The 24,714-nt window shown below is 51.8% G+C and overlaps 1 protein-coding gene across 1 annotated transcript; it reads left to right on the forward strand.

Moving 5' to 3' along the window:
- The first annotated feature begins 15,512 nt into the window (after nt 1-15,512).
- Nucleotides 15,513-23,267, forward strand: PDZK1IP1 (PDZK1 interacting protein 1). Its single transcript, XM_005511660.3, has 4 exons — nt 15,513-15,722; nt 19,486-19,594; nt 22,045-22,143; nt 22,688-23,267. The coding sequence occupies exons 1-4, from the start codon at nt 15,650-15,652 to the stop codon at nt 22,758-22,760; spliced, it is 354 nt and encodes a 117-aa protein (XP_005511717.2). The 5' UTR covers nt 15,513-15,649; the 3' UTR covers nt 22,761-23,267.
- The last annotated feature ends 1,447 nt before the right edge of the window (nt 23,268-24,714 follow it).

Here is a 24,714-nt window from a genome sequence, read left to right on the forward strand (position 1 = left end):
AACCCCCCTGGGCAGCCTGTTCCAGTGCTCTGTCACCCTCACCATGAAGAAGTTTCTTCTCAAATTTAAGTGGAACCTCTTGTGTTCCAGCTTGATCCCATTACCCCTTGTCCTATCATTATTTGCCACCGAGAAGAGCCTGGTTCCACCCTCATGGCACTCACTCTTTATATATTTATAAACATTAATAAGGTCCCCCCTTAGCCTCTTCTTCTCCAAACTAAAGAGACCCAGCTTCCTCAGCCTTTCTTCATAAGGGAGGTGCTCCACTCCCTTAATCATCTTCGTTGCCCTATGCTGGACTCTCTCCAGCAGTTCCCTGTCCTTCTGGAACTGAGGGGCCCAGAACTGGACACAATATTCCAGATGTGGTCTCACCAGGGTGGAGTAGAGGGGCAGGAGAACCTCTCTCGATCTACTAACCACCCCCCTTGTAATACACCCCAGGATGCCATTGGCCTTCCTGGCCACAAGGGCACAGTGCTGGCTCATGGTCATCCTGTTGTCCACCAGGACCCCCAGGTCCCTTTCCCCTACACTGCTCTCTAATATGTAATTTCCCAACCTATGCTGGAAACTGGGGTTGTTCCTGCCCAGATGCAGGACTCTACACTTTCCCTTGTTAGATTTCATCAGGTTATTCTCCGCCCATCTCTCCAGCCTGTCCAGGTCCTGCTGGATGGCAGCACATTTCATCCCTAGGCATTATGGGGCAAGGATGCCGGGATGATCCACTCCCAGCCATCAAAAGTAAGAAACAGACAGCAAAATCTTGCAAAAAGATCTGCTAATTTTGTCCTTGCGTGGCTCACACCATCCAGCCTGGGCTGGGCTTCTGCAGAGAGAGCAAGCGGGAGGAAGAGCGTGTAGGGCCAGCAGGAAGGAAGGCGGGCGGTGAAGCAATCCCCCCGCCACAGCCCGCTGCTGCTTCACCCCCAGGACGTTAGTTGCAGGTCCCCCAAGGGCTCTGACAGCCTTTTCCCCTCTTGCAGGGAGGGTGACAGTGCAGTGAGGGGGCAATGTTGCTTCCCTTCAAGCATTCGACCACGATTTAATTGGCAATGACAGTAATTCCTCTTTTTTTGATTTAAAAAAAGAAGTTGTTATCACAGCCATGTGCACAAATACTTCAAAAGCCAATTGAGTTGATGTACATTATGGTTTACAGGCTGTGATCCACTGAGCATGTGTTTATATTGATATTTATTTATATAACCATAGCACCGTGCTGCTGACCATGGCCAACACCATACCCACAGCACAGAGCAGGTGAACGGGAATGGCACCACAGGGGTTTTCTTGTCTTTAATTTCTATGATTTTTAAGAGTTATTACCTATGTAAACAGGGTCTTTTAGAGCATCCCTTGCTTTTTTAAAGCATCCCCCCAAAAGCTTAGCTGACAAACAGCTTCATACCCAGCGGCCTGGCAGCCAACACTTGTTTTTAAAGATTTTGAGTGGCATATCTCCCTGGGTGAAAGAAGGGAGCCCTTTTTCAGGCTCTAACCTGGGGGGTGTATGAGCCCATCCTGGGCACTGGGACAAGGTATGGGGCAGGCTGTGGCTGCTGAGTGTTTATCTGGGGTTGGGTGATCATGGTTGCACAGCTGGTTTAACCCCTGTCCCCTGTCCTGCTGCCATCCCGGCAAGAGCTGATAGCTCACCCACCGCTTATCTCTCCTTGTCACCTCCCTCCTTCATCACTGGGACAATTCTCCTTTCACCTCCCCCTTCTGTTTTTTTGTTTTCTTTCTTCAGTTAAAACGTCTTTCACGGCCATGTGGCCATCCTCAACACGAGGGTTTCAAACCACTGCCTACATATGTATTTAATATATAGCTCTATAGTCTGTAGCAAGGCCTGGGTGAGTGCCAATGCCACCTGCTCTGCAGTGGAATGGCCAACAAAAGTCACTCCTGATGGACCCTGGGAGCTGCTGTGCTGGGACAGGCTCCAGGGTCATGTCCCCACTCCATGTAGCTGCTGCTGGTGCATCCTCCTTCCAGCACCTTCCTCTCCCGAGCATCTGGACTTTGCTGCTGCTTGGCCACCAAGATGCAAAGGTCACAGAAGGTAGCAGATGTCATCTGTTTTTGGTTTTGTTTTCTTTTTTGAAGTAATTTTTGAAAGCACTTTCCACCCTTGTCTTCCAATGGAAAATATTGCTCATTTCACATCAGGTTTTTTTTTCAATTGTGTTGCATTGCAAGTGGCAATGAGCACCACTCTGTGGATTCATATATATGGGGGGAAAAAAAACAAACTAACTTGTTTTCTTATTTATTTATATGAAACAAAGGAGAAAGTTGGGAAAAACAACCTGGTTTCACTGAACTGAAGTGACCAGCACAGGGGGATGGCGATAACCTGTGTGTTGTGGGTGGCGATGACCTTGGCCAGGACAGGGCTTGGCATTCACCTCTCACCACTTTTGGCATCACTGGTGGCATCACAATGTGATGAGAGGTTTGGTCTGTCTCCTACCGTGGGACATTTTCTGGTGAATGTTTCCTTATAAACTTGAAACAAGTGCGTTTAAAGGGATTTTGTTCACCTATGTTTCTGGTGTGTTCCAGGAGCCTGGTGACATACAGGTTCCTGGTGACAGAAAATGACATTTAACATTGCATGGGTGATATTAGAGAGTGAGAACAGAAGGGAAGTGTCATTGAGGTAAAACGGAATTAAAAAAAAGAGAAGATGAGAGGGATGTGTATGTCTGAGACAAAAACCCAAGAAACATAAGACCAAAATCACCCCAAATTTGGGCAGCTTTTACTTTCAAGTCTCATTATCTGATTCTAATTACTGCCTTTCTGGCAAAGCAGTATTGAGGGCAGCCTGCACTGGCACCCCTGCCTGGGAACGCCACCGGAGCCAAGAGCAAGTACCCGCTTCATTAGGGGCATTCCCACGTTATTGAATTAAATATGCTCATAGAAAAGACAGGACCCAAACATTCCCACCCTGGCAGACGACGAGAAAGCTTCACCTCTTTGCTCTTCAGGCCAGTGACAACAGGAGGGAGTAATTTATGGCTCTTTGGGACCACTCGATAAGCTCCTCATCCCGGGGCTCATCCCCAGCGTTCCCACCACCACACAAAGGCTGTAGCCAGCCAGCAGTGCCCAGGGGACACGGCGCTGTCACAGGCGGCGAGGGGATGAGCAGTGAGTAGGATTCCCTTTCTCTTCCCAGCTTTTTTCTTCCTCTCTGCTCCTCCTGCTTTCCCTTTCACCTTATTTCTTGCTCTCTGTTTTTTTGTTTGTTTCAGTTTCCACCTGAAAATCAGTGCTGTAAGAGCTGGGAGAGCTCTGTGGTTCAGCGGAGCTGCGGGTGGATGGAAGAAGATGCAGATGCTCCGAGACCCCTGATGGGGATGCAGGAAACCTCCCATGGTGGGGTCTGGTAGGGACGTTCAAACTTGTCCCCCCTGGTAGACATTCCTTTTCCCCTGCTCTTGGAGCTATTCTCAGCTGCCCCGGTGACCTTTCCGGGGAACAATTTAACTATTGTGTTTTGGTGAAGCCCAGCCTCTATTTTTACACTCTGTTTTGCTGATGCGGGCACAGGGAGCGAGACGGGAATCCAGCAGGAAAAGGGAGGGAGTGTCTGGACCGTGGTTAAAACTGCCCCAGCACTTTGATGTGCTGGAGCCAATCCTGGCCAGCAGCACACGGTGGGGTTGGGGCTTTGCTCCCTGTCCATCCCTCCAGTAAATCCCAGCCCACCTTAATGCAGCTGTGCCAAGGTGAGAATAAGTCCTGCAGCAACGGACTTTTGGGAAAGAGGCCAGGAAAGCCACAGCAGTACTGTGCTTCTCGGTGTGTGCACAGTGCAAAGTGAAAGGCAGCTTTCTTCTGGCACCCCCTGGCTTAAGGGATGCTGGAAACAAGGGGAGGAGGTGACTAGCTGACTGGACTGGGAGAGGATCAGAGACATGCCCAAGGTTGTTCTGGAATGGTGTGGCAGAGCATCCTGGGTTGCATCACGTGAAATGAGCAGGTTGACAGCAGAGGTGGGGTGTGTCGTCGTGTGAGGTGCCATCAAGCTATAGTCCTCCCTAATGTGGCACACTGATCCAGGTTCGGGGGGCTGAGTGGCTCCAAAATGCCCTGGGCTGCCAAGTGTCACAGCCTGGAGGGTGGCTGGGACAGCGGGGCTGCACATGTGCCCTGTTCACCCTGCATCCATTGCGGGGAACACCAGCCTGTCTGACCCTGGAGGTTTGGCAGGGGAGATGGCCAAGCCATGGGGAAGGGAGCTGGGCCAGTCCTGTCCTGCAGCTGTCCTGCAGCTGTCCTGCTTCCACCACTGTCCCCACCCATGGCACAGCCTCTAGGGCAAGGGCAGCATCCCAAAACCAGAGGCAAGGTCCTCCTGCATGTCCAAAGGGCCCAGCCATCACCTCACCCACTGCTCATCTAAGGCTGCCTGGGAGGGCACATGAACAAGGGGAGGCTTTGCAGCACCTGCCCCATCTCCAGAGCACTTCATTTGCGTCCCACAGGCAATGCATCCCTTCACATGCTGCTGGAGCTGAAATAAAACATGTCAACACCTCCCTCACTGTGTGTCTTTCGACCATCCAGCAACACAGCATCACCGCTCTGAGCACCCAGTCTGCCTTGTCCCTGGGAATGGTGTTGAAAAGGGAGCTGGAGGCTGGAGGGGGTGGCCAGGGGGGGCAATCAGAGTTGATTTGCAGCGTGCTGCTGTGGATGCTGTGGATGGGAAGCTGCTGCTTGGGGTCGGGAGGGCTCTGTTTGGGCTTGGCGGGCATTCAGGTGGTGAACTGGTGCTCTGCAGGTGCTGGGCCAGGGAGCAGGTGAGGAACAAGCCTGGCTATGGGTCCAGTGTGGGGCATCACAGGAGTGGTGTTAGCATCAGCACGGACACTTGTGTGCACAAGGAGTCACAAACATACTCTCCACAAATTCCTGTCCATGCACAAGCTCATGCACATGACAGGGAAGTAAGCACACTGACTTGCTCACAAATGCCCAGCCCATGTGCTCTCTCTTACCTGTGTGATGGTGGACAGACATGTTCACAAATGCACACACTCATTTTTGCACGTTCTGCACCTGTGGTCATGTCTGTGGATGCATCTTTGAGGACATATTCCCAAATACACATATCTGGATGGACTGAACATGCAATCCTGCTTATCTGTTCAAGACACCCAAGCCCATGGTTACATGTGTGTGTCCCCTGCCCCTTGTACACTGTCCCATTGATTGTCCCTGCTACATAAAAAGCCAGGGTGGTTTGGCTTTTGGTTGCATCAACAGAAATCACTTGCAAGTTGCTCCCTGCCTTGTCCGAGCAAACTGAGCTGCTTTTTTCCCTTCTTCTAGGTCAGGCAGAACCAAACCGTCCCAAGCAGGTACCAGATGCGTTTCTCAGGGTGTTTTCTAGGGTGGCAGGAACGGTTGGGCTTGCCCAGCCTGCCACAGGCAACAGCCGTTGCTTCTATCTCAGCAGGCACTGGGCGGGAGGGCTGTTTGCCTGGTCCCCAGGAGCCACCACCCTCCAGCTGGCTCTGTCCCCGTCCCGAGCTGCCCCTCTCTATCTTGCCATGTGAAGGCACTGTGGCTGCAGATAAAGTCCTTCCAGCCACACACCCTCACGGCCCTCTGGGCAGGCAGCAGGAAGGACGGTGTGTGCAGGAGCATGGTTTGTCCCCTCCAGTGGCGATGTGGTCCCGAAGATGGTGACATTCACAGAATCCCAGAATGTCAGGGGTTGGAAGGGACCTGGAAAGCTCATCCAGTGCAATCCCCCCATGGAGCAGGAACACCCAGATGAGGTTACACAGGAAGGTGTCCAGGCGGGTTGGAATGTCTGCAGAGAAGGAGACTCCACAACCCCCCTGGGCAGCCTGGGCCAGGCTCTGCCACCCTCACCATGAAGAAGTTTCTTCTCAAATTTAAGCAGAACCTCTTGTGTTCCAGTTTGAACCCATTGCCCCTTGTCCTACCATTGGTTGTCAGCGAGAAGAGCCTGGCTCCATCCTCCTGACACTCACGCTTTATATATTGATCCCCATGAATGAGTCCCCCCTCAGTGTCCTCTTGTCCAGCTCCAGAGCCCCAGCTCCCTCAGCCTTTCCTCACACGGGAGATGCTCCACTCCCTTCAGCATCTTAGTGGATGCGCTGGACTGTCTCCAGCAGTTCCCAAAGGATGGTGACATCCATCGCCACCCTCCTGCATGCCCGAGCCTGCTCTCCAGTAGCTCGCAGCACACGTGTCCGCAGTGCTGTTGCCTGACGAGGGTCTTGGCTGGCGTGTCCCGCACAGGTGACACGGGGGTCCCGTCCTCGCCCCGTCCCTGAGCCCACGCGGTCGCTGGCGCTCCCCAGGCAGCCGCCTCCGGGCGAGCGCCGCCTTTGAACAAGTCTCGGGGAACCTCTTGTCGCAGATAACCGGCAGATCAAAGCCGACCGCAGCACCAGCGCTTCCTGCCAGCGCGGAGCCGCCCGAGCCGGAGCCGGAGCCGGCGGGGCCGCCGCCGCCCCCCCGCCCGCCACCGCGGGCCCGCAGGCCGCCCGTGGCCGCCAGGGGGCGCCCTCCGCGGCCCCGCCCCACGATCCCCGCGGGAGCGCAGGGAGGCGGTGAGGGAACGGGGTTTGGTGAGAGGGCTTGGTGTTGGCCAGGGGTTTTCCTAATAAAGTAGATTAAAAGCTGTCTTTTTCCTCTACTTCCTTTCCATTTCCTTTCCTTTCCTTTCCTTTCCTTTCCTTTCCTTTCCTTTCCTTTCCTTTCCTTTCCTTTCCTTTCCTTTCCTCCTTTCCTTTCCTTTCCTTTCCTTTCCTTTCCTTTCCTTTCCTTTCCTTTCCTTTCCTTTCCTTTCCTTTCCTTTCCTTTCCTTTCCTTTCCTTTCCTTTCCTTTCCTTTCCTTTCCTTTCCTTTCCTTTCCTTTCCTTTCCTTTCCTTTCCTTTCCTTTCCTTTCTTTCCTTCCTTTCCTCTCCCCTTTCCTTTCCTCTCCCCTCTCCCTCTCCCTCTCCCTCTCCCTCTCCCTCTCCCTCTCCCTCTCCCTCTCCCTCTCCTTCTCCCTCTCCCTTTCCTTCTTTCCCCTTTCCCCTTTCCGTCTCCTCTCCCCCTGTTCCCCACTTTCTCCCTTCTCTCCTTCCCCCCCGCCCCTTCCAGCTCTCCAGATCTGCTCTTTCTGAACACTGCACCTACTTTCCTGCAGAGTTCGGTATTTTGGGCTAGCAGGGCATAAAGGTTGGGGCAGCTGGTGTTCCCCCCAGCTCAGTCAGGCTCTGGAGGTCTCGGTGCTGCCCTGCAGGTCCCCACTCCCTGGAACGTGGGGACAACAGGCCACCAGCATATGGTCACCAGCTCCCTGTTGGCTCTGCCAGGGGAGCACAGGCTGCCGAGTCCCCCAGGATTTCGGCAGGGGTAAAGTGACCCTGCAATGACTCGCGCTTCCCAGTGGGACTGCTGGTGGCTGTGCCAATGCCCTGCTATTTATTGAGATTTAATTAATAGCCCACTCAGTCCTGGAAACTGCCTCTTCTCTTCAATCCCAGGCAAAAGGAATCTCTCAGGGGTCTTCACCTTTTGTCCTCTAAACCTCTTCAGGGCTGGATTCAAGGGCAGGCTGCTCTCAGCTGCCGCAGCACCACGGCATGGCTCAGCATTGTTCAGCCCTCTCCAATCCATCCCACCCCTCTCGTGGGAGCCCTGGCTCCCTGTCCCAATCTCACAGCACTCAGATGGGGGCTGGCAGGGGCTGTCAGCCTCCAAGACTTCAGGAATGGGTCAAAGGTCCAAAACCACTTCCCCAAAAGCAGTGTACCCTGAGAAATGCCTCTTTCACCCCTTGGACTCACATGAAATCCCTCTGGCCTTTCCGTGTCCCTGCCACCTCCTTCCCCAGCAACAAAAGCCACTGAAGTGCAGTGCAAAGCAGAAGATGACGTGATTTCTCCAATCTCCTCTGCTACCTGCATCTGTTTGCTTGGGTGGCAGCCAGAAAAGTGACTTCATACATTTGATTTTTTTTCCCCTTTTCTTTATTTCTTGCTTTATTTCTGGACTAGCCAAACGCTCTTGCCTGTTGCAGAATTGAGGGTGAAGCATCCAGGCCAAATCCTGCCCCTGTGTTATGGTAATCACAGCTGCCACCCAGCAGATGCAGACTGCTGAAATAATAAGGCTGTTTAACAGGCACGGAGGAGGAGAGGGGAGCTTTTGTTTGGCACTTGCTGCTGTTAGAGTACCCTTGTAAAGCAACAACTGGAGCTCGTTGAAAAGAAGTGGAGGTTATTAGATGCATTTCACTTGCTGCTGATGGCCTTGTTATTTCTTTCCCTTCAGATGCCAGGAAAAAATCTGTGATGATGAGAAGGAAGAGGAGAGAGATGCCACCTAAAAACATGCTGCTTTTGCTGATGAGTGTGGAAATAAATAGGGCTGGTTAAAGGACGCTCAGGCTGATCTCCTGCATTAGGGGTGCTTCTCACTGCCCATGGCCCTTCCTTTTCCCCAGTGAGGCTGTGGGGTCTGGAGGAAGGAAAGCACCTTCCTCAGATGATGCTGAGCATGGGGGTCCTGCTGAAATCAGGCTCTCCTCTACCCCATGGGGACGCAGAGGGCCATGCAGGGGTGTCTTCCTCATGGGACATGGGCTTCCCTGATGCTTCTCTGCTTTCTAGGAGGTTGGGTCCTGCCTGTTGCAAGATAGCAAGGCCAAGCAGGACTTAAAGGAGCACTTAGTTGCACTCAGAGCTGTCAAAACACAGGGCATGTCACCAGCAAAGGCAGCCCAGAATTTGCCAGGGCTTTGAGGGCAACGAGTTGCTGATGGGGATGAAAGAAAATTGAGTGACTGCAGGAGCTGGGGTGACACAAAATCTCATCTTTGAGGGTTATAATCACACGTTGAAATGTTGCAGTTTTGGATAGGAAAATGATGGAAGGTAAGTCTGGCTGCCATGGGGGTTTTTATGTTTCTCCAAGTGGGGACATGAAAATTATTAGATGGGTTGGGAGCCTGTCCATCTACCCCTCTATCTACTTATCTACCCCTCTGTCTCAATGCATTTCTCACCAGCCCTATCTTTGCTCTGAAAAAAGCACAGTGATTCCCTTCAGAAGCCAGGAATAAAATCAATATATTCCCTCTCCAATTCAGGTAGCTCCCTATAAATCTTCCCAGCTTCAGTTTGGTCTCCTAGGACTCCCGAATCAGTTGGGAACCTATTTAATCAGCCGAGATGATCAGCGCTGTTTGTTACCGAAAAGCCCTTTGAACTCTTTGTCTCTCGGTTGAATGATGCTCGCGTCCCCCGAAGGTTTAGCCAGCCTGGCCCATTCTGTGTGACAAGTCTCAAGTTAATAAGGCCGGGTGCTGGCAGCACCCACCAGAGCCCGGCTGCGAGCCCAGGGTGCTGGGAAGAGCCGCAGCCCCTCTGCTAAGCCCTTATCGCTGCATCTTCCCGCGGCCCCTCGCTTGGCTCGCTGCAGAGCTCCATAAAACCACACCACATTGAAGCCCAGCATGAAGAGCATCCAAGCTGGTGCCAGGGGAAGAGAATTATAGCTCCTTTTGGGGAGGCTTGGCAAGGGCTGGAGGGGGAGTGTGAAATCACAGCTTTCCCCCATCCTAGGGGTGCAGGCTTGGTTTTTAGCATATTTTATTGAATTTTAGGTTTTAGCCGATCAGGAATCAGCACCACATTGATATCTGTGCTGAGAGATGGTTGTTTGTGGAAGAAATTTCCAATGGCCTTTGGGGAAGGGGGCTCAGCATCGCTCAGAATCCAACCTCCGGGTAAATCCAGAGCCCTCCAAATCAGCAGGGCTCCTTCCACTGGCTTGGACCTGTTTTCAAGCAGGGAAATGCTGAAGAGTGAACTTCTGGCTTCTCTTCTAGGCCATGTTGAAGTTGTTCTGGAGGTGGCTGCTACCTGCTTCCCAACCCGGTGAGAAACAGCCAGATCCTCACTCCATCTCCATCCAGCTTTGGCCCAAGGGGTCACTGTTTCCCCTTCCAAAGGCGGCTGCTCTCCATAAACCACAACTTAGCATGGACCACCATCAAGAAAGGCAAAGCAGCCTAATCTACAAGCATATTAGGGTGTTGGAAAACAATAATCCAAGAAGGAAACACATTATCTGGCCTTGTTACTTTACAAAGTAATTTAAATTAATTTTTCCCTAGAGTGGTTAGGGAGCACTGCAACTTGCCCTTGTCTATTCTCTCCGGCTAATGAAGCTTTACCAGCGACTGCTCGTGAATTCTTATTAAGACCTCATCTTAGAGGTTACAGGGCAAAGCAATTTCTGCTCCCGGGAAAGATGCCTATGAATTTCTAATTGTAAGTCCATGTTTGATAGGGATTAGCATCTGAAAGGGGTAGAGTGGTGGGTAGCAGAGAAAACATCATTTCAATTAGCAGAGAAAAAGCAACTTAACATCTGATTATAGTTTACACTTTTAATTTTCTCCTATTCTGGTATCTGGGGTAATTATTTCCTGAAACTCTCCACCCCAACCAAGTAAACCACCTCTTTCCTTCTCCTCCTCTTGGGCATCTTGGTTGAGATTCAGATGGAAATGGTTGATGGGATGTCTTTTTTTTCTATTTCTTCTTCTCCCAGGCAACAGCCAGACTCACCGAATTTGGGGATGGAGTGGAGAATGCCGTACCAAGCCAGACTGGAATGAGACATGATGTTTCTGTTCACACCGAGGAGGTACAGGATGAGGAGGACGGGGTTTTGCTCCACAGCCAGGCTCGCGGTCAGGCTCATGGCCAGCAGCTCAGCTCAATGCCAGTGCCCAGCTCTCCCAGGCAGAGCCCTAGTGCCTAAAGTTTTGCTCTGCATTTGGAAATCACCTCCGATCACCCCTTTTCTTCTCACTCCATAAATGCAGGTGCCATTTGCTCTGCAGGGTCTTGTCCCCCGTGCTAACCTGTGCTCCAGCTATTTTTTTCCTGGCTGCTTGGCCTCCTCTTTCCTAATGATGATGCAATCAGTTTTGGATGGGAGATTCCTTGTGAAAAGGCTTGTTGTTATTTAAGGAAGATCATGAAATCTATCCTTAATGAAAGGAGAGAACCCTTCCACCAAGTTACACTGAAGCCTGAGATTATCATTATTATGGGTTTCCAATCTTTCCTGCCTCATGTCTTATCAGCAAATGCAGCTGGAGGCTTCAAAAACCCTCCCAGCTTGCTGCTGATTTTATGGGATGAAGATTAGAGATGATCGGATAGTAAATTATTCATGCTATTGGATATCGCCAGGCAGGAGGGAATATCCAGAGCGAAGTCAGCTCCCTTCTCCCTTTCTGAGCATCACATACTGGGATCCCAGCTATCTGCCACTCCAGCAAGGCAGCGGCGCTTTCCCCTGTTCTCAGAGATGATCAAGGGTGCAATGTGCCCTCTGAACAGACTGGAAAGCCAAGGGGGAGTCACAGATGCAGCCTTATCCCCCAGCAATAAGGCAGACTGGAGGCAGGCGGATTTTCTTCTAATTTCAGGGATGTTTAGTTTGATTCCTCCCAGCCCAGGGCAAGGCTGGACAGATTGAGTAGGTATTTTCTCAGCTTAATTTCTCAAGGTTGTGGGACCTGAGGCTGATGGGAACATGCTGTCAGACCCCTGGTAGCTATTGACCCCACAGGCAGAGGAGCAGCGAGCTCAGAGAGGACAAATCCTGGCAACTGTGTGTGAACAGGCAGCTGAATGGAGGAGAGAGACCGTTGCTGCCCTTGGATGTACGGACCAGCAGCATCATCCATCAGGCTCCAGCACAGACGGCGGTTGGTGAGAACCCTGCCCAGAGACCTGTGCTAAAAGCCAACGGGTGTAAAAACACCATCCAGAGGGTCTCATGAAAAACGTGTGGGCCATAGTGACGGTACTGAGCAGATCTCAAGGGAAACGAAGGGAGAAGCATGGCCTTATTTGGTGCCCGATGGTGGTGCCATGTCTGGGCCACATCTCAGGTGGCTGGTGGGTACCAGGTCCCAGCAAGGTCCTGGCTGATGCTGCTGGAGCATCCAGGCTGCCTGGGAGGAGAAGGGGAAAATCCATAACCCCCCCAAATGGGGGTGCATCAGGGACCGCACCAGCACTATCTAACCCACCTCTCCCTGCTGCTTGCTCCATCCTTGCAATTAGCATCAGCCCTGGGCAACTTGTGAATAAATGTCTAATAAACCACCAAGAGGTGTTTTTTTCTTGGACCTGTGTGCATGTGTGGGGGGGAACAAACAGCCCAGATGAACCCTGGGCTGGCGGGAGAGGACAGGGGGCCATGCCCCATAGCCACACCATTGACACTGGGGTTTTCATCAGCACAAAAATGAGCAAATATATTGCTGTTTAAAGGCTTTTAAAGAGTGGAAGTGAAGACACAGAGCTGTGATGGACAAAAAGCCTTTTTCTGCTGCTGTTTATCCACAGTGATGCTTTGGGTCAAGAAAATGCCCTTTTTATATCAGCTGTAGCTCCTGGCTCTCCCCTGACAGCATCCATCCCACGCTGGATTTAAAAACCAGTGTCAACTGGAAATGAGAGAATTCTGGGGCAAGGAAGGGATATTTAGTTTGGGTGGAAAATGTGAAAAGAAACAAGCAATTAAATAGTGGCTTTGTGGGTTTTTTTAGTGTTTTCTGCCTTTTCTCTTTTATTTTCAGAGCAGCTATTGAAATGCAACAAATTCATTATTGTTTCTTATTTTTTTTTCCTAAGAAAAATACAGTATTTTCTTTAGGGGCTGTTCAGGCTTGCGCTCTTGTATTTTCTTTATTTTGATGGATCTTTCTAAGAGGGGGAGGAGATGGAGAGGATGAAGGAGAGAAGGAAGAAGGGAGGAAGGAAGCGAAGGAGAAAGACAAATAACCTCCATAAAAACACAGAGCCCCACAACGTTTTTCGAAGAGGAACTGGCATCTGTGCTCGGAGCCCTATCACCCAGGAACACATTTTAGGCTCAGGAACGTGCTTTGAGCAAATGTTAATTTTGGCAAAAAAGACATATTTCTTGGGATGGGGCGGAGTGTGGGGGGGAAGCCAATTTTTGGAGGATATCAGTGTAAAGCCTGACCTTTCAAGACCTGCTTTGTGCAAGAGCTCTTGTCCAGGTAACTGCTGACATGAGTCCCTGAGAGAGAACTGAGCTGGACCTGGCTGCAGCTCCAGCTGGATTTAATGAACTGCTGCCAAGGCGATCTGCCCCTTCCGTGCCTCAGTTTCCCTCACCTGTAAAATGGACCTGTGGGGCTTTGCCTCATCGTGACTGGATGATGCTGAAAGCATCAATGTGAGACACAGCAAGATTTCCAGCATGCCGCCATTGAAACACATAGCTTCTCAGCTCTGCAGCTCCCTAGCCATAGCCGGTGTGGCAAATGGAGAAATCAGATTGCAAATGATTTGCCAAAATTTCAGGCTTTGACCATGCGACAAGGCTGCTGTCATGACAGTGACTTGCTATTTCTTGTCCCCCACAGGCTGGACCCAGCGATATGCAACTAAGCAGGTGCCATAGGCGCTTTCGGCCACAATAGCACATACCTTCCTAATAGCTGCCTGGGCTAAAGGACATGCATTGGGGCACAGAGGAGCTTTGAGATAAGCAAATGAGGGATTCCTTGGCCCCATCAGCAAACTCAGAGCAATTAAATTTCCTTAAATTTCTTATAAATGTAGGAATATGCAAGAGTAAAGTGTTATTTGCTCCTCAGAAGGGAGCCAACAGCAAGGCTCTTGTCTGGAAGGCAGAGCAGCCCTGCTTGCATCGTGGGGCCTGGTCTCCCTGCAGCACATTCTAGGATACAGGTGGATCCCTGAAGCATCCTTATCCTTGAAAATCAGTCCTGGAGCTACTCTGGGCAGAGCCCCTGGGTGATAAAACAACCTGGAGTACGTGTGGAGGAGGATGAGGAGGAATCCTGTGAACAACCTGCCTCAGGCGCGACTGGGCAGTGAACAGCAATAGCAAAGAGATGTCTCAGACCTTGAATATCCCAAGGGCAGCAGCAGGACGGGCTTCTCTAGGACTCCTGCTCTAAACAGCGTGGGTTTTTTTGATGGGTTTTTGCTAAGAGACACGCAACAAGCAGGCAGCAAAGATCGTGAGCTTTGCGTGCTTTGCCAGACAGTGTGGAAGCAAGTCATGGGGAACTCAAAGTTCACTCTCATTTTTATTTCTTTGTAAGCCATTCTTTTTTTTTTTCTTTTCCCTGGAACAGGTTTAGATTGCTTTTATAGAGCCTTATTATGGGTTGGTCCCTGTGGTGCTACTTCCTTGCTGGGTGCAGTGGGAGAGTCCCCATCGCAAGGAGTTTGTCAGCAAAAACTAGCAGGGTTGGGAATGGAATTATCCCGTGTTGCAGGTGGGGATTTGGCCATGGAAGAGAATTTGGGAGAGAGCCAGGAACTGGCCTTCAGTCTTGTACAGCTCAAGCCAGCTCCAGCTTGTTTTCAGGATAAGTGACGTTATTTTAGATCCAGGAGGGATGAAGAGGGGCAATCCTGCACCTGTGGCTCTGTATTCTCGAGGATACTGCATGTTCCTGACCGTGGGTCCCGTGTGGGTGCCTGTGTGGGGACCCAGCACTCAAGTGGGGTCACTGGGGGGGGCGACACCACCAGACTCAGAGGCCAGGAGCTCAAATGCTGCCAAGGGGGATGCTCAGCAGCCCTGTGGGTCTGGCCTTACAGGGATGCTATGACACCGTGACAAAAGTGACAACAAACCCCCTGGCTCACAGTTTTAAAATCTCTTTCTGGAGTAACTGAAGTCACCTAGAGGTGAATTCAAATATTTGTTCTTGCTGTGGGGTGGGTTTGTCAGTCCTCCTTACCTGGCATGGGCTGGGAAGCTGCTTAATTCAGTGCCTACAACCTTCCTCATCCTGCAGCGTCCGTGCAGCTGATGTGAAGGGCCCGCCAGCCTTGCTGGGTTTTGGGTGTTTCTACCTCCTTTGGAATTGAAGAAATTTTGGAAACAGCCCTGAAGGCTCAATAAAATGAATGTTATATTTGCTCTTTTTAACAGTCTGAACAAGGCATGGGAGGTGGGAGGCACTCTGGTTTATTAAATGGGTGTTTATAAGCCACAAATGTGTTTTGCTGTGTTTTTAATGACACTTGCTGGGAAACAAACACACAAACAAAAGATAAGAGAAATTATTTGGGGCTGTGCCAGGCAGCTCCTCACAGCCCCAGGACCCAGGTGGCAAGGGATGTCAGAGCTGGGGCATCACCAGACCCCCACTCTCCTGCTGCAGGGAAGGGGACTTGGGGACACCCAGGTCCTGTTCAGCCACGTTCCCCAAGTACTGCAGCCACACTGGTGAAGGGATTTACCCACCTGGGTGTCGTTTCTTCCTCCTGGGCTGATGCAAATTTTTAATGGCTTCGTCCCCTTCCACGCCCTAAGGGGACTGTCAGGTTCAAGTCACCATGCCCCAAATTCCCCACCAGCCTCCGTGGGAGAAAAAAAGAAGCACCTCCTTCCACCCCTTCCCACAAGAGGATTTGAATAACCAGGTATGAGCATCAGCCTCCCTCGTTAACCCGTTTGATAATTGACCAAGCGCTCATTCCTGTGGGAGGGCGGCGTGCCCAGGCGCGGCGCCCGGCTGCTCCTGCGTGTCCCCTGCCTGCCGCCATGCCTGCCCGCTGCCTCCTCTGCCTGCTCCTGGGGCTGCTCCTGGCGCCCGAGCCTGCCTGCTGCCAGCAAGGTGAGTGCAGGCAGCCGCCTGACCTCCCGGGGAAACTGAGGCAAAGGGGAGGGCAGGAAGGTGTGCCGAGCTCCGGCTAGGAGGGAGCTGCTCGGTGGGGCGGCTTTGGGGACAAGGGACAACTGCAAAAAAGCTTCTTGGGAAGAGAAAAACCATCCCAGCTCCTGCCTGAGGTTTAGCTCTGGCTCCACATCAGCAGGTGATGGGGACGGGTGGGTTGGGAGGTCTTGCTGGAGCTGGGACACGGGGACTTTCTACCTGTGTTCTGGAAGGCTGAAACTGCCGCTTGAGGTTTATTTCTCCTGATTACACGGAGATAAAGCAGTTCTGATTTACCTCCGACAGGACTCTGCACTGAGATGAGTAATTCCTCTCCTCTCCTCTCCTCTCCTCTCCTCTCCTCTCCTCTCCTCTCCTCTCCTCTCCTCTCCTCTCCTCTCCTCTCCTCTCCTCTCCTCTCCTCTCCTCTCCTCTCCTCTCCTCTCCTCTCCTCTCCTCTCCTCTCCTCTCCTCTCCTCTCCTCTCCTCTCCTTCTTTTCCATTCTTTCTTTTTCTCACTCTCATCCCTGGGCAAGTGTTGTGCTGGGTCACTCCCTGAGCTCACAAGTTTTCCTGTTAATCTGTAATTTTGATCATTGCTGAGGTGAAGGAGCAAATATTTTCCTCTGCAAATTGCCCTCCTGTTCCCTTCCTGAAGACTTCACAGAGAAACTTCCTATGGCTAGAGTATTATTTTTAGGGAATTCGTGGAAGGACTTGTCTAACACTACAAATAATGAGGAGTAATTAAAACTCATCTGATGCTGCCAAAGTCCTGGAAAATTCCCTCCCTCTCTCTCCTCCTGGTGCCCCGGCCCTGACCGCTCTTCCTGTATTTGTTTACCAACTTGCTGAAGATTTAACAGTCTGGGGTCTCCACTGTCAGCAGGATTGAAAGTTTTGCTGTTGCCTGGAAAGAGGTAAAAAAAAGAGCCTTTAATGAGAATTCAGAGCCTGGCACGGCTTCCCTGGAGAGGGGAAGAGACAGGGGTCAGCCGATGCTTTCCAAGCATACAGGGAAGATGCATCAAAAAGCAGATCTGTGTCTTCAAACCAGCCGTTGAGTATAGAAATGGGGTCACAGTACGTGCAAGGACTTACACTGGCACCAGCACTTGGACTCATTTGTGTCTGCAGATGCATAAACACACATCTGTCTGGGTGCAGAACCCACATAGGTTTGTTTGCCTTAGAAGATCTTGTTTAGGAGGGGAAAACTCATCATTGCTGTGAGGGGAAACAGAGAGGAGGTGGCAGAGTCTGAGGGACTGACTGCCCTGGGAGGGACATCCCTGGTAAAGCATTTTTCCAGGCTCTTGCTTCTGCCTTGTTCCCATTCCTCCTTTTTAAGCCCCACACAAGTTCCACACACCCACAGGAGTATTTCAGCCCCATGCAGAGGCATTTGCTGTTGCTCCTGCCATGCTCATCTCCCCTTGCAGTCAGGCTCCACATGGTCTCCCAAAGCCAGAACTGCTTGATTGTGGTTTGGTATTTTTCCTTTTGTCTTTGAATGCTCTGAAATCTGGTGGAAACAGCCATCTGAGTGAAGTTTTGCTTGCAAAAACACACAGTACCTCCTGAGCACGGCTGCTCAGAGGAGGTTTCCTACCACTTATCTTCTCGCCTCCTTTGCTCGAAGATCCTGAGATGCAAATTTGGCGATTTCAGTCATCACTGGCTTCATTCCCCAGTTGATCTTGACCTCCCTTAACCCCAGCAGAAACCTCACTGAGGCTGGACCTGAACATCCCCTCCGAGGCTTAGGCTGGAAACCCTGGCTGCGGCAGGAAAAATGAACCACAACTAATAAATAAATCAGACTGAGATAACAGCCAAGGACAGAGCGAGAGAGGGAGCCAAAGCTCAGCAATAGGTGTGTTTGGGGCTGCCCCCCCAGCGCTGGTGGGCAGCAGGAGCCGGAGCATCCCTGCCCATCAGGTGGGGCAGGAGGGAACCAAGCTCTGCTCTTCCTCACTGCCACCCCCCCCTCCCAGTACCCCCACTGGCAGCTTGCTGGTACAATAGGAATTCAGCTGAAACACGCTCATACAAGAGGGAATTTCCGCCTGAATTCCTCCTGCTTGAGTTTTGGCCTCGGGACTTTGCAGTGAACACAGCAAGTGTCTCTGTGGGGAGGCGGGGGGGCTGAAAGCCATTCCTTGGGGCTGCTCTCATAGCTGCTTGTCTGGGGGTGCCACTGGTTTTTGGACTGGCATGGGTGGTGAATCAGCTGGCCAGGCTGATTACACTTGTAAGGTGCAAAAAGAGCTTTTAAATTTAGTTTAATTTTATTTTTCAAAATAAAAGCCTCTTGCAGTAAGGATTCAAGGAGCTGGAGGCCTTAACAAAGGACAGTCCCCTGCCTCAAAACCAGAGGAAGGAGATGAGGGCGGTCAGCAGTGGAGCTGCCTGTGGATGAGTAGTTTGCATACACAGAGCACACAACCCACCTTTATTGCTGCTAGTAAAGATTATTTGCTGTTTATAGCAGAGTTTTGTCTCCCGTGAGACAGATGAAGTGTGCAGCTAGCGTGAAGCTCCTGAGTCAGACTGAAGTACCAATGAACTCGTCCTGGATCACTCAGCCTCATGGCAGGGGCTGCATCCAAGTGGTCCGAGGCTGATGCTGGGGCTGGCAGGGAGCATCTTCCACCTGTCACTCCAGAGTGACTTCATTTATGTGCAAGGGTTGGCTTTTCAATCAGCAGAAAGAAGAAAAGCCATGCCTGAATATATAGGAATTAAATCTCAGAGGGGTGTGTCTGCGTCAACAAGATCTCCTTTCAGTGCTGATGCGACAACACTTAAGGATGGGTTTGACAATGTCTGAGTGCTCTGTTGTCCAAAAGCCGGTGGGATTCGAGGGGCAGCCCTCCCAGCAAGGACTGGAACAAGGTTTCCTTTTCTCAGCCCTCTGCCCTTGAGTTCCTCTTGCATCCAGAAATATCTCTTGCAGCCTCCCCACTTGTGGCCAGATAACTGCTTAGGTCTGGCTAGAGAAAAATGAAACTGTGGGTCTGTCCCCCAGGAGACACCGTGACCAGCTCTGGGCCACCCCTGCCCCCCCGCCGCCTGGCCCCCCGCCAGACCCGCCTGGCCTTTGTGCTGGAGGCTGTTGCTCCGAACATTTCAACCTTCCATTTCCCGTCATAAATCAGTTTGCTGCTCTGCAAACTTGTTGAACGGTGCATTTTACCGAAATCCACGCCGGCAACCATTTGTTGTGAGAGTGAGAACCAAATTTTACACTGTCTCTGTTGTGAGGTCCTTATTTCACCGGGCAGTATTTGGAAAATAACCTGGGAACGATATCTGTGGCATCTGGGGTTGGAGAATAAACAATTTGCTGAAACCCCTCTGCCTTCTTTCCCCTGACACTTTGGGCAAACAACCTCTCACCCTTGCTCCACGTCCCTCGGCCCTTTGTCCCCCTGTCCCAGAGTCATCTGCGTCCCTCTGCCTATATATATGTATATATACATGAGGTCCCAAAGCACTGCACTCCACATGCAAACACCAGCAAAACTGCTATCATTTGCATTTTATTTCATTGCAATCACCCACATAAGGCTGCCTGGGTTAGCTGCAACTTGCTTTTCTCAGCTTTGCAGGCCTGAGCTCTTGGCTGGATGTTGCTGAAGCTGGACAGGAGAAGCTCAGTCAAGAGAACAAATGTCAAAAATGTATTTCTAACATGTGTCCTCCTTTTTTCTTTCTGCAGCCCGGGGCAGCCTCCAGCCGTGGTCACAGGGCGTCATCGCAGTGATTGTGTTTCTAGTCCTGGTGGCCATCGCTTTCATGGTCAATAAGTTCTGGTGTAAGGAGAAAGTGTAAGTGTGGGAGCCTTGGGAGTTGCTTCAGTTTGGACTTAGCTGCCTCTCACGGGTCACTTCCAACCACCTCTGTCCCCTCCCAGGGCTGGGAAAGCAGGATTGCTGCCAGGCAGGGAGAGCAAAGACTCCCTGTCCTGGTCTGCTTGTCCTCTTCTCGCTGTCCTGCTCTCTGCTCCCTGTTACTTATTGCCCGGTGTGAGTTCACAGAGTCACAGAATCCCAGAATGTCAGGGGTTGGAAGGGCCCTGGAAAGCTCATCCAGTGCAATCCCCCCATGGAGCAGGAACACCCAGATGAGGTTACACAGGAAGGTGTCCAGGCGGGTTGGAATGTCTGCAGAGAAGGAGACTCCACAACCCCCCTGGGCAGCCTGGGCCAGGCTCTGACACCCTCACTGGGAACAAGTTTCTTCTCAAATTTAAGGGGAACCTCTTGTGTTCCAGTTTGAACCCATTACCCCTTGTCCTGTCATTGGTTGTCAGTGAGAAGAGCCTGGCTCCATCCTCCTGACACTCCCCCTTTCCATATTGATCCCCATGAATGAGTCCCCCCTCAGTCTCCTCTTGTCCAGCTCCAGAGCCCCAGCTCCCTCAGCCTTTCCTCACACGGGAGATGCTCCACTCCCTTCAGCATCTTGGTGGCTGCGCTGGACTCTCTCCAGCAGTTCCCTGTCCTGCTGGAACTGAGGGGCCACAGCTGGACACAATATTCCAGGTGTGGTCTCCCCAGGGCAGAGCAGAGGGGCAGGAGAACCTCTCTGACCTACTGACCACCCCCTTCTAATACGCCCCCTTCTAATACATCCCCGCTGCTCCCCATGCAAGGACACCCCCAAACAGAGCACTCAGGTGCTACTGCAAGAATGACAGCAGAGCTGCAGCATCAGGGCTGGTTTACACGGTTGTATGTTTTGAGGGGCTGACCTGATCCTGGTTCCTTATAGATTTGGGGGTGCAGTTCTCAGGTGCCTTATGTCCATGGGAAAATGTTTTATTTGCAAAGCAGATGGAGCCAAGTCAGCAGAAGGCACAGACAGGAGCTGGGAGAAGATGGAACCTGCAGCACAGGCAAAACAGGTGGCCTCACCCAGCAGAAGAAAGTTGTACAGGGCTGGTCACCTCTTGCCCACTGCTGGCCCAGCAAAGCCACAGGTGGCCGCTCCTGCTCAGCCGACCCAGGCTAACTGGTTAAGTTGCAGTAACTTGATCTTGAATCCAAGCCCAAAGTCAACAGAGGTTGAAGATCAAAAATACCCTGTAGCTTGGTTCTCAGAGCTGGTGCTTTGGGCTTTGTACCCAAATGTGCTGGAGTCTTGCATCTGCACATCCCTACGGCCTCTCCAAGCTGAGGAGGTGGGGGCTTGAAGTGTACCCCAATGCTCAGCAGGTTGAATTCTGCCCAAGATGCATTTCAAGGGGGCCCTTTGGGATGCATTCAGGGCTAATACATAATGCAATATGTATATATATATATATATATATATATATATATATATTTATACTGTCTGATTTGCAGCTACGCTTTTTGTTTCCCAAAGAGGAACCTTTGTCCTCAAACTGGGGGAACCTCCCACCCACAGAGCAGGTGACATGACGGTGTTCCCTACTTCTGCCTGTGTCCAGCTGCCTCTTCCCAGCCCAGAGGCAGAGGATGCTGAGGAGGGCTTGAGGCGGGTTTGCAGCTTGTTTTAATTAATCTGGCCTCTCTTCAGAAGAGCCAGGAGCGAGGCTCAGCAGCCTGGCACGCTGCCAGCTCTGCGCTGTCACTGTGACAGCAGCTATCAGCTTAAGCCACTGCCTGTTTATGCCATTTTGTTCCTCGAAAAGCCTCCCAAATCGTCCTTGAGTGAGTGCTGGAGGAGGCAGGGATGTGCACATGGGGAGAACCTGCACCCACCCACCATGGCTAAACCCTCCCAGTACCATTCAGCTCACAGGTTTGCTCAAGAGCTGAGCTTTTAGGCTCTGACTCAGGTTGAACACCCAGTCCCTGCCCCACAGTTACTTCTGCGAGTGATCCAGACTCACATCTGAGAGGAAGCCCTGGGTTTTGCACACACGGATGTGCATGTGTGTACCACTCCTGCTCCAGGGCTGTGGCTCCTATTTTGCAACAGATTACATAGAAAAGACTGGAAAAACCAGTTAGAGGGAGAAAACAATCCCCCATATTGACAAATGAGTCTTGCTGACTGCCAGCCTGGCACTGGCAGTACCAGCAATTGATGTCCAGGCACAGTCCCTGCAAACCTGCCGTGAAGACGCCCATGTCCTGCTGGGAAGGGGGCTGAGCCAGGTGTCCAAGGCCACGATCAAACATCCAGGTCCTTTATTGTCTTCGTGGTGTTGGAGCAGTTCCTTCCTCTGCGCTGTCACTGTCATGAGCTGATCCCTGGCACAGCCCCTCTGTTGCTCTGTTTCAACTCCTCTGTTGTTCTTCTTCTGCAGGGAGAACGTTGAGACAGTGGTGAGTGTTGAGGGCAAGCACGAGGCTGTCATGTCCAATGGCCACGAAGGGAGATATGTAACTACGGCAGCTGACTTCAGGTGAAGTACTTGCTCAGAACCCCCTCCCTCTGGCTCCTGGACTCTGCTCCATCCCCCTAGGGATGGCTTGGACATACAGAGCCACAGCCTGTCCCACTCAGGGTCTCCCATGTCCCACATACCTGGTTTTGGGGCTTTTATCCTCTTCAAGGGCTAAGGAGAAGGTGGTGAGGGAGTATCCCCTCCTCCCCAGTCTCTCTCTGTCCCTGCAACTGAGTCCTGTGGTCCATCCACCACCTCACAACCTGCTACCCCACATTTTTCTTATGTTACATCAGATTTTTCAAGTAAAGCAATCCACCAAGAGTGGCCATAGATCACCATGCAGATGCTGACTGTCAAAACAGTCCTCACTAGAAATCAGAGCAATTCCCACCCCAGGTTTGCCTGTCCTCCTGGCAGCGGGGCCCTTACCACCCTCCCCACCTTGCCCCTTGCTCAATGCACAGCTGGCACCAGCAAATTCAGGGTACTGGCTGTGGCTTTGGGGATGCTGATCTTGCTGGGGGTGAGCTCACCGCTGTGCTTCTCCCTCCTGTCACAGGTCCAAAGAGAGCCAGCACGCCTACGAGAACGTCCTGGAGCCCGAGGAGAGGGTGATCACCACCGCCATGTAGCAGGTGTCCCGGATGACCACTGTCTTTCCTCCTCTCACTCTGCTTCCTGCCGTCCTGCCGTTGTGACGAGCATTTTTGCACCAGCATCCCCCATGCACGGGAGCTCCCCAACTTCTCCACGGCTCCACCATCTCCTGACCTTTTACCTTGCCACCTGCAGGACATGCTTTTCTGCCCTGGGGGCTGGTGTTCATGCAGGTATCAGTCCCCAGGAGAGGTCCAGAGGTGCCACTTCTGCCCGGTACTCACCTCAGCTGGTTGGTGAGGCTGACATCCCCAGTCTCAGGGGGTGCTGACCTGCTCCAGACATGGAGGGGTCCCCACTGGGTGCCTGAGACCTCCTCGCATCCCCAGCCACCCTCCAGGGATGTGCTGATGGAAAACCTGTCCTCTTCTCCCCATTTCAGCCTCCTTTTTATGACCTACACCACGTGTTTTAATGGCAGAACGAACCTTCTCCCCTGTATATATTTTCCCTGTGAGCAATAAAGAGAATTGTTGCCCACAGGACAGCAAAGAGGGTCATTTTGCTAATCACCCAAAGGACTTTCTGGTATCTCACAATGCTCCCGGCCTTCGGGCAGTTCAGGAGGGGAAGAATATCAGGGGAAGGCAATGTGGGGGTGGGAAAGGTACTTAGACAGAGGTCAGCACCCTCATCTGCCCTGTAATTCCTCCTGGGTACAATCTGTCTCTTATTTCCTTGCTTAGATGAAGCCAAAACCACTTTTGCACGTGCCTGTGTGTTAACAGGAGAGAAAAGGGAGGGTTTTTTTTTGCTTGATGTTTGGACAACCCCAGAGCCATGAAGGTCCATATGGGGAGGTGAGCATCATTCCCCTCCATTCTCCTCATGGAGAAATTGAGGCACAAAACCGACCCAGCACTTCCCAGCACTGCTTGATGGGTGAAAGTCAGTGCTCTCTGAATCCCACCAGCTACAAGGTGCAGAGACAGAGCCAAGTGGGGACCATTCCCAGGGCTGGGAGCTGGGAAAGGCAATCAGCTACTGATGTTGCTAGGGTGTGGATGGGGGCTGCTCTGGGAGGTGCTGGCTCTCCCTGCGGCAACCAGCCATGGGGTGTCCTGCTTCTGACATGCCATTCATTAACTAAGGTCAGTTTTTTCTTGCGGTGGGGACAGTGCTGGGACCACCATGGAAGCAATGAGTGTTCCCAAGCTGCAGTGACTGCAAATTGACATGAGAGACCTGTAACACCTTGGCCTTCCCTGGGACATCGGTTGCCCAAGCAGCTTGCAGGATCCTGCACCTGAGCAGTGAGGAAAGGGTTAAGAGGTTCTGCAATCAAGGGCAGCACAAGGGCTGCAGGTGGAGCAGGACTGGGAATTGTGGGATGGGGTTTATAAGAGGGGCATTTTTAGCAGTACTTGGGTTTGAGGTTCTGCTGTGCAAATGTAAGGGGAAAGATGTGACTGGATAACAACAGGTCTCTGAGCTACCTCTTGCTTTCTGATGAGTATTGAGGTAAGGGAAAACATCAGACCTGCTGTGAAACAGCACCTGTGGTAGGTTTGGGTCTGTGGGAGCACTGGTCTGTGTTCAGGAGGTGCTTTGGAAAGCCATTTTTTAGACAGAGATGACTGAAACAGGCAGCTGGGCTGTTGGGGCTGGGGGTGCTGCTTTGCCTTTCACTAGCAGAGCTCTTGCTCTGAGAATTTCAACCCTGAATGGGCTTCCCTGCTGCAAGGGCTGTTCCTTGCTCCTCTGTGTTTGCTGGTGTCCTTAGAACCCCTGAGCTGGGAGAGGTGCTGCCTAGCATGGTGTGGGCAGAGGGCTTGCAAAATGCCCAGTTTTCCTAAGCCACCAAAACCTGCTTCAGTATTCCTTGAAGTGAAGCTGTAATAGTTTAGACGGGGAGCTCAGCCCAAAATGGGCCACTTCCCACTGCTGGGAGTCCTCTGGACTGGAGCTGGGGGCTGGAGCTGCTGTGTT

Source organism: Columba livia, chromosome 8, assembly GCF_036013475.1.
Source record: "Columba livia isolate bColLiv1 breed racing homer chromosome 8, bColLiv1.pat.W.v2, whole genome shotgun sequence".
Lineage (NCBI taxonomy): Eukaryota > Metazoa > Chordata > Aves > Columbiformes > Columbidae > Columba > Columba livia.

Bases quoted from the DNA above. Each gene is read 5' to 3' on its own strand.
- PDZK1IP1 (XM_005511660.3), top strand. From the start codon at position 15,650: ATGCCTGCCCGCTGCCTCCTCTGCCTGCTCCTGGGGCTGCTCCTGGCG. The intron at 15,723-19,485 runs GTGAGTGCAGGC...TTCTTTCTGCAG, and splicing joins GCCTGCCTGCTGCCAGCAAG to CCCGGGGCAGCCTCCAGCCG. The intron at 19,595-22,044 runs GTAAGTGTGGGA...CTTCTTCTGCAG, and splicing joins TTCTGGTGTAAGGAGAAAGT to GGAGAACGTTGAGACAGTGG.